We start from the raw sequence: 9900 nt of genomic DNA, 5'->3' as shown, positions 1-9900 counted from the left end.
ATGTATAAAACAACATAATCTGTAGTTATAGGACCAGACATCGGTATCTAAAGTGCTCTGGTTTTTTTTGTATTTGTATTTTTTGTCTAAATATTATCATCCACTAGTGTTTCAGCAGCCGTTGTCTGTATGGAGTCAAACAGTCAGTGTGGAAAGCCAAAGAAGTAGAATTCATAAAACTGATATCAGCATACAAGTGCAGCTAATAATCCTCTCGTCGATTCTCTCCTGCAACACCTTGTTAATTCTCAATGCTCAAGATGCTCGTTGGGATGTAAACAATGTAAACAAAGTCCTTCCAAGCTAACAACAAGCTGCACTGCAAGCCCAAAATAAAAGTCAAAAGCTCCCAGAGCGTCATCAGATGATTGCAGATGTTTTCCAAGATTGTAAAATAGCGCCATTGCTATCTGTTAGCCTAAAGCAATTTAAAGATATGTCCTTGCCGTTAATTAAAAGTAGACAAAAAATAATGTATATTAAATACCAGCTAATCCAGGATGCATTCTTTAAAACACTGTGAACGTGAAAAATAAATCTCTGCGCCATCGTTTTGTTTCACCTTCAGGTGTTTTCTCTGACCAGCACATACTTTATCAGACGCATGGAGCCTCTTTTCCCTCTCCATGACGTCCGATATCTTCCCATCCTCTTCCTCTGACCCCTCCAGCTCACCACCAGCAGAAAGGAGCAGCAGCAGCTCAGCAGCACTGTGATGCAGACAACAACTGCAACCAGCAGGGTGTGCGTCGCTACATGCCAGCCTGGTCCCAAACCCTCTAAAGTGTCTCCTCCACTAACACCCTGCCCGCCCTCACTGCCTGCAGTGTGGTTCCTCCCCAGGCTGCCCTTGGTGTCGTTGGGGTTTTGCTTGCTGCTCTCTATGTTTCCCATTTGAGCTGTGGTGGGCTTCTGTGAGACAGTGGTGCTGCGGTGAAGCGTAGGTGACACGGTGGAGGGCTGTGACGTTGTGGTGAAAAAGGCAGGAGTGGTTTTGGGGATGTGACGGCTGCGGGTGGTTGCTGAGGTAGATGAAGGAGAAGTAGTAAAGCTGGGGGCAGAGGATGAGATGGAGATGGTCGGGGTCGTTGTTTGCACATCATTTCCTGCAGGTAGCAGAGTCTCTGGAGTTGAAAGTAAAGCAGGTGCAGTTGTAGGAACTGTAGACGGCTGACTTGTTCTCTGCAAAGTGGTGGCGATAATGGATTTGGTGGATTTGGCAGTGGTAGTCGTAAACACTCTGCTTGTTGGGAGTTTAGCAGTAGTAGCAGCAGTCGGGGGCACTGCAGCGGGTGGAGGTGGATGATTGAACTGTCTTTTGTCCGAAGACAGCGGCTCTGAGGCGTTCACTCGACTGTAGTGGTGGGGTAACACTCGAACATTTGAGGTGAAGTATTTTCCAAACACCAACAGGTCAGGATCCACACCTAAGAAACAAAAACAACATCATCAGGGGCGCTGGATAGCCTAGTGGTTATGTCGAACGCCCCATGTACAGAGGCTCTAGTCCTTGTCGCAGGAACCGTGGGTTCGGATCCGACCTCAGCCCTTTGCTGCATGTCATCCCCCGCTCTCTCTCTTCCCCCCCCCCACACACGTCCTGTCTCTCTAGCAAGCTGTCCTACACAAAGAAGGCCCCAAAAAAACGTAAAAACAAAAGTCTATTCACTTTGTTTGTTTCTTTACTTTTTGCCAATAAAGTTAAACATACAGGTGTTTTAAAAAAAAAAAAGTGTAAACAATTTTATCAAGAAGGAAACCAGTGGATTTATACTTTTTACATTTGTTTAAGAATTTAACATTTAACTTTGATTTAAGAATAAGAAGTAATAGGCCTCATTTTAATGTTGTATTTTGACAAAGTTTGTATTTGTCATTGTTGGAATAGACACAAATGTTAAACCTGCAAAGTAACAGGAAACCTTTGCTTTTAAAGTTTTGTAAGTAAGAAAATGAGAATACTCAAAATCACCTTTAAACTAGTCTTTAATATTCAAGTAAGGGCAGATCTAACTTTTGATTTCAGACTGATATGTCTACAGTCTATGCTTGTTACGCAGCTGCAGCATTAGTATTTTTATTATAGGGATTTTTATATATATATATATATATATATATATATATATATATATATATGAATATTAAATTCCTTGGTTTAAGTCCATCTGTAAACAAGGAGAGTTTCCAGTAAAGGAAAGTTGTCAAAGATATTTTTCTTATTCCTTACTTACCGTTCGTGATGTTGTAGAGAACAACGTTTCCTCTGTGGCTGAGGATGCAGCTCTCCAGGGTTGGACAGTGCAGGTGGAAGCAGTTCACGTTTTCTTGAGAGGTTTCGAAGTGAAAAATTGCCAGATTACAGGAAACTGCGAGAGAGGAAAGGCGATAAATCAATGAGATACGTCTTGTGGAAGGGGGGAAACTTTCCACTGAATGGGTCGATATCTGCTGATTCAGAAGCATTACTCACAGTTTCTCGTAAGGCAGCAGGTGCGGCTGCATTTGAGCGCGGTCTCCTCCTGGTACGACTGTAAAAGCTGAGCTCCTCTCCTCTGAGACTCCTCGATGTTAATAAAAATCCCCGGAAAGCGTCTGATCCAGCAGTTCTTGTAGTAAGAAGTCGGTGAGCACCTCGACTCGGTGTGGCACACCAGACCCAGAACCGTCAGCAAACCCCATGTGACATTCATCGCGCGTGATGTAAATCAGACCATGTAAACTTACAATCTCCACGAAGCATCGTCATTATCTGTGAGGCTGATTACTTGGACTAGACTGACATGAAGTGGAGCCAGCAGTGGTCTGTTTTTTTTTTTTTGTTTTTTTTTTACTGGTGCCAGTCCCTCTCCAGGTGTGCCAAAGCTGACCAACCTGCAGGAGGAGCAGACCCCGCCCTGCGTAAGATGTCCAGATTGTTCCACTGGAGAACAGGCCAGACGCTCAGAGGCTAACTTTATGTAAGACTTCTTCAAAATGTATAAATTGATTAAATATTAATTAAAAAGATTCAAATTCTACAAAGTCACTTGAGTCATATAGGCCCCGTCAGTTTGATCCATACAGGTTAAGGTACATCATAAGAATATACAGGGCACAATAACACACCCGACTAGTCCTATACTTTAATGTAAATGCAAATGTCCCTCAACAACACCTTCTTTTACCCAACTTGATCATGTCACACAATCTTCTTCCTCTGCAGTTATGATCACCTTGTACATGTAAACTTTTCCTTTTTTTTTGTCAACTTTGAGAAATTTTTGGCCAATTTTGCTAACAACATGATTACATCAAAGAAGAAAAAAAAGAACATTTTCAGATTTCAGAGTTTAAAATACAACTTTCTCTATTCTTTAGATTGTTTTCATCGTGGTGTTTGGTCATCTTAGTGGCAAATTTGTTTCTAAATTGGAAATTAATATAGATGCTCCTGTTAAGCTGTTTTAGTTTCATTTTGTGAGCTTGTCTCTTCATCACAGTCTTCTTAGTTTACACCTGAGAGGTGGAAGAAACTAACTTAAGAGCTTTGAGAGCCGAGGGGAAAGAGCCTATGTTTTACTATTTATAGTACGAATGAAGAGTAAACTATTCTGGTTTGTAATAAAAGATCATTAGAAAAACAAACATTATTCTACAGTTCCTACAACATTATTTTTGGTTTGGAAAAGTCTCATGGATCTTATGGGATTATTTGCACTCATGTTGTCGCCTCCTGTAAGATTGTAATGATGTCTCATCACCACCAGATGGCAGAGGTCGCTTTCAAACACCATAAGTATGTTATGTGGTCTTTATTTTTTGTGCATTCAAGATATTAGAGTACTTTTGTAAAAATATAATGTTCCAAGATGTACTCTAACTCGAAAATGTGAAACACGATGAGGAGAGAAAGTAGAATATTCTTTTAGATATTAAAATATAAATTATTGATTGATTAACATTCTGCCAGTATTACATTTTTTTTATTTTTCATGCTAATCTTTTCTTGCTCCAGCCTATCAAATGTGTCAAAACTTTTGCTTTTGATGCAGTTCTTTTTTTATTCTATTGTATAATCTTAATTTTCTGTAATTTCCTGGTTGATTTCTTTATATTTCAATGTCTATACAAAATACAGTATAGTAATTTAAAAGTCACATTTAACCCTTGAAACATTTCTAGAGACCTCTTTGTTTTCTTTCTTTTTTTATTTTATATTTAAGCACTTTTAACTGAACCCTCATCCATTTTTGAAAATTTAAATGTCCCATATTCAGTTAACATAATTCAACTTCAAGATTTCCAAAGTATGTGTTTGAAATCAACAAAATGATCACTTTCCTGAGTTTAAACAATCATAAACAGTAGATTTACCCTATAATCTGGGATTATGTATATACGACTATTATGTGCTGTTGATTTGAATGTCTTGCACTATTCATAACAAACTCAGCGACAGAGGAGCTTTGTAAGAAACACTTGTATTTTCATCTGACACTTCAGGGCAAGTTACAGTTTCAGACAACCTCTGTAATCATCTTACAGATCTAAATGTGGTTCAAGTTAGCAGTGTTATTATGTGCCTTTCTTTGTAGTCAGATCATTTTCAATCAAAAACATTAAGACAATACAAGAAACATTTAACATTAAACATCAAACAAAGTCAATAGGAAAACTTTTCAATCATTTTAGCCTCTTTTCTTCATAACTCTGTTTAGAGGAGGAGTATCTGACTCTGTACATAATTACTCAAATTCTCGAATAACACAAGAAACAGTGATATTTTTATGGATGTGCAAAGGAGGAATTCTCTCACCTACTTGTATTATTTTTCCAGGTTGTCAGTTATATTTAAGCCACTAGGTGGCAGCCTGAGGCAGACAAACTCCTCTGTAGCAAACATCCCCTGCACATGCACGTGTATGAAAGACTCTAAATCAAAAACAAGCACAAGTAAAACGAGATGAAAAACACCAACGACTTTCAACAACCTTGTCATGCAGGTCTTGCTCGGCTCCTTTGGCATAGAGACCACAGAGTATTATGGTCCTCTTTTTTTCCCCTGCTACTTCTCACACAAAGCCAGTTTCAGCTTCCACAATCCCAAATCCTCCTCTTCCTCAGCAGTAGTGTTTCTGGGCGTGCTAACAAAGAACTCCTGACCGACTTGTGTGCTTTCAGCTTTAAGCTTATGGAGGAAGTAGTCCGTTGTTTACTGTAGTTGCTCACTGAGGTGCTACAATGGGTCTAAAGCAGGTAAGGTCCAAATGTGTCAGTCTTTGACCAGCCTGTAAATATGATGCTGTGCGCCGTGCTCACTGGTAGACACCTCAAAGACGTATGCTATGCACAGGAGCGTCTCCAGTGTGTCCCTGTTAGTCACCACCTGTGGACAAGCAAAAGGTCATTTTCAGTCACGCTTTGAAGGATCAATATATACCTAACCGTAGTCACCCAAGTTTTTAATGATAAAATGTAATCAATGCATCGATACATATTTGAAGTTTTCAGATTAGTCTGCAGTCCTTTGGAGAGCCAATGAGCCTTTATAGAACATAAACAAGCAAAAGTCTCTACTGAAATCCACTGAAACTGTAGGGAGAAACATGCTGCCTTTAAGTTAAATAGTCACAGTGATACAAACAGTATAAAACTTCATTTTAACACTCAAATTGAATAATTGTCCATATAATCAACAATTATACAATATTAGAAATAAAGATAAGGGTATTTCCTTCATGAAACAGTTTATATCTATATATTATATATTTCTTTAAATTGTTCTCGAATAAATTCAAGTGAATATAACAAAAAAAACAATTAAAAAAATCTAACGTAAGTATCATAGGGTTCAGTGTGTCTGCTCTTAATGGATGTACGGTAGTTATCCAAAAGCATGATCCTTCTCTTTTTGTATGATCATTCTCTTGAATTGACTTTAATGACAATAAGACATACAGCTAAGTAGAACTGAAAAAGTAAAAAGAATTGTCAGGTCTACTAAAACACCACTAAATATAAAACAAAAATGATGTGACTACTAAACAATAAATGTCTGCAGTTATAAGGTTCTGTTAAAGTATAAGACCCTTATATCTGCAAACACAGGACATAGAGTGTAGCAACAAACAAGAACACATCTTCACAAATTCATTATGCATTGAACACAGCACTTGTTACATGAGGCATATCGATCCCTTGTGCTCAGCCTTGCGATGTGAAATCTGTGGGTGCGTGCATCTGTTGTCTGTGTGTGTGTGTCTGTGTTGTGCATGTCTGTTAATGAGCTGTTCATGGCTAATATGAGCTAAATCAGCCCATTTATAAACCTAATGACATGCTGCCATGTAGTCGTCAGTGTGGGCTCAATATGGTCATTGTCCCTTGACGAGTAGGAATGCAGCCGCTGATGGAAGGGACACCAATGTCTTTGAACCCTGGCGTTGAGGACCAACGTTGCCATGGGGATAAACTCCACTCTATTCACTTCCCTCTCTGAGGAGCACACGGGCTCATTGACAAAAGTCCAACTTGCAGTGGAGTGGACAAAATGTTTCAACTCTGCAAGAAACTGTACAAATTGCTTTTCATAGGAAGGGAAATATCGCTGCCAGCTGTTAATGGTCTGTCACAGTCACCCACTGGGATATCACTGCACATCCCTATTCATTGTGACAGCAAGTACTTTTTTTTTTTTTTTACTCTTTCACAACGTTTACATTAGTTATATGCCTGCAAAAAGCACCTTGAAGTTTCAAAAAATATCTGCACTTATGTGGCCCTGTGTTCTTATCACCTCTCTGTGGTATGAGTGGAACTACATGAATGATGAAGGGTGATGAGTGTGTTTGAAATCATGAAAGTGATGCAGTTAATAACACATTTAAATACATTTTGAGTTAGAATAAGCTCTTTTATCTGTCTTAAACACAAGCAACATTATAATGCTAACAGGCAATGGGATACAATTATATCTAGTCCTACTTAAACCAAAACATTGGTTTGAAATCCAGAGAAAAATTTGATATTATTAATAAGTTAATTAACTAATATTGATTCTGCTTTATTTGGATTCTTACTAAGAGTAACAATGAAGACCTTTTTCATATCATGACCTTAATTTGAAGCTACCACCAGCAGCAGGTTAGCTGAACTTATCATAAACACTGAAAACAGAGCAAAACAGCTTGGTTCTGGTTCTTTATAAAGGTTGAGAAAAAAATACCTACAGCACTTCTAAAGTGGAATAAATGCAATTTTGGCAAAATGGGAAAAAAAAACTATTTCCAAATATTGAGTGCTGATTCCAAAGTTATTAGTTTGAAGTCGCACTAGACAAATAAGCGCCTTTATTATGTAGTGTGTTTGTAGAGTTTTGTTTAAAATACCTTCAATTTTACATGTTAGGGAGCGAGTTATAGAGGTGCTGAAAGTTAGATTTTCTTGTTCAAGGCTGGCTGTTCCCCCCGGTTTTCTAGTATTTATGCAAAGCCAAGCTAACCACCTGCTAGCTTTAGCTTCATAGTTGGCTTATAGTTATGAGAGTGGTAAGAGCTATGTAACTCTCAGCAACAGGGGAGAATAAGTGCACTTCTCAAACTACTGAAATATTCCTTGATTATGTAACAAATACCTACCAGTTTATATCCATGTATATGCAGGTATACAGATTTGCAGAGAAGTTTTATGCCTACAAACAGACTTAAACTGAAATCCCAGCCTCTTTACACACACACCGCACAGTATATCCCTGCTCCGTGTGTGTACCTGTAGGATAGTGAAGTTCTCCAGTACGCTGTTCATCATGTACTTCTCCGGCAGGTGTTTCAGCTTGTGTATGAAGTTGATCATGTATTCACATAAAGGTGAGCGGTGAATCCGAAACACGTAGCGCCCATTCTCAAAACGTGCATACTCCGTCTAAGAAAAAAAGACAACAGACGATTAAAACATGCAGTAAAAAGAAATTATGAGAACATATACCATGTGTTAAGAGATTGTAAAACACATTACAGGACAAAATGTGAAATTTACTGTAGGGAAATTGTGATTACATATTCCAAAGAAACTCAAAAACAACCACTGGATATTAAGATCTATAACATAGGCTGTTATGTGTGTAACATAATACACCTAATGTAGCACATGGCATGCCAAAAAGGACAATAAACATATTTCTTGTGACAACAATAATCAAATAATAAAACCATTAAATATCATGTTGCTGCTGAGGCAGATGGCTCTATGTGTGGCTGTGTGTGTGTGTTTATATTATACAATCAATCAGCAGCATTTGGGGCATGGCCTCTATTGTGTCCAGTTAACGGGAAGCATAACAGTTAGTCATGCTGGGGAGATTTGAGTATCATGTCAGTTTTCTGACCACAGATCAGTGGCAATTGACTGGAATCCCTCCCAACCAACGGCACTTATTCACTCCTCTGGGTGTTGTTTGACGCGGTCATGACCTCTTTATGTTGAAATATCACACATTCATCAAGCAATCAGTGATGCAAGCATCTTTAGCTGTGAGTGTTTATAGTTCACAGATTATTATTCTAGGAAAAAACACTGGATCTTCTGAAAAACTGAAAACTAAATCTATGTTTTAATTTAATTAATAAGCATAGATGATTTCATCACCTTGAGGAAAAAAAGGTTATGAATAAATTAGAATTAAGGCAAATTATAGTTTTCTTCCATCAAAGAATTAAAATGTTTCCCATTGGTGTTATACGGACAAGTACAATTTTTTAAAAATCATAAAGTTTTGTTTTGTTGTGAATGTCAGATTTTTTGGGGGAAATCATTAGAGAGCTAAGAAATGCTTGTGTCATATTTGTCACCATTTGTTAAAACCACTGTGTCTAACAACTCACATACTAACGTTTAAATTTACATGTAAAAAATGATATTTTCATTTTTATTTTTTTTATTTATCCTTTATTTTAGCAGGGAGGACCCACTGAGACCGAGGTCTCTTTTCCAGGGGTGCCCTGTAGCAATACAAAAATAGAGACAGCACAAATATAAACATATTAACAGTCAACAATAAAGGCATAAACACAGAAATACATACTCATACATGTAAACCATGACCATTTAAATGATTTCACATTGTGAAACAGTTGCAAATTCCTTCCTGAGGTAGTTCGGATACTAGATCTTTAAAAAACGCTGTATGAAACTATATATACTATATACTTAGCGTCCTCGTCTTACCTCCACTTTCTCCACCACCTGCTTGCCAAAGGAGCAGACTTTGGTGGATGAGGTGATAATCATGTTCTCAGAACTCTCATACTGACTGGAAACTCCGTAGAAGAAGCTGCTGTCATCCTGCAGGTTTATGCTGAGGTCCGCCTAGAGATTAGAAAACAGACAACATGTTCAGGTCAATTTACATCTGTCTGACCCAAAAGGAACCTTCACTGCAGCCTTGTGGTGTGAGCATGCAAGGGGAATGGCAGCCTTTCTTTATCTGGAGACATGCTAAACCCTACTCTGCTCTCCACAGACCTTCCAGAGTCTCTGGGATATACAGTACCAGCTCCATAATCTATAACAAAATATCAGGTGCTTCTCACAGATATGGATCTCAAGGAACGTGTGTGTCAGTCTGACAAAGACATCACCAAGAGTGTTACAGCTCAACAAAGCTTCAGAGTGATTCTCTGTAAAGCCAAGAGGTATCCAATGGTCGGATCCTTGTTAACCCAGCAAAGTGTGTTTGTGTTTGTAGGCGAGACCATAATAACATAGGTGAATTATGTGTGAATTTGCAGAGATTCAAAAAAATTGAATTTGTTTGCTAGCTGGCCACTTTCACAGGATTGGTACTGTCTTCTAGATTTGAAGTAGGCCTACAATAAATTTAGCATATCTAAAATATTAAATCAATCCTCCAGTTCTTGTTAATCT

The 9900-nt window shown here is 38.3% G+C and overlaps 2 protein-coding genes across 2 annotated transcripts in view; both read right to left on the bottom strand.

Moving 5' to 3' along the window:
• Positions 1-276: 276 nt before the first annotated feature.
• On the bottom strand, positions 277-2861 carry LOC132973593 (MANSC domain-containing protein 4-like). The gene is made up of 3 exons (XM_061037139.1): positions 2471-2861; positions 2232-2366; positions 277-1427 (listed from the first exon to the last, which is right to left on the bottom strand). The coding sequence occupies exons 1-3, from the start codon at positions 2688-2690 to the stop codon at positions 565-567; spliced, it is 1218 nt and encodes a 405-aa protein (XP_060893122.1). The 5' UTR covers positions 2691-2861; the 3' UTR covers positions 277-564.
• A 1579-nt stretch (positions 2862-4440) lies between these two features.
• LOC132972773 (transcriptional enhancer factor TEF-3-like) overlaps positions 4441-9900 on the bottom strand; it is a gene marked incomplete at its 5' end in the record, with an annotated part of 29624 nt that continues 24164 nt past the window's right edge. The window contains 3 exons of the mRNA XM_061035847.1: positions 4441-5365; positions 7747-7899; positions 9202-9342. Coding sequence (XP_060891830.1) covers positions 5252-5365; positions 7747-7899; positions 9202-9342 — 408 coding nt within the window. The remainder of the gene's footprint in view (positions 5366-7746; positions 7900-9201; positions 9343-9900) is intronic.

This window comes from Labrus mixtus, chromosome 4, assembly GCF_963584025.1.
Source record: "Labrus mixtus chromosome 4, fLabMix1.1, whole genome shotgun sequence".
Taxonomy (NCBI): Eukaryota; Metazoa; Chordata; class Actinopteri; order Labriformes; family Labridae; genus Labrus; species Labrus mixtus.
The sequence above is the reverse complement of the archived record's forward strand: the minus strand, read 5'-3'. Positions and strand labels throughout refer to the sequence as shown.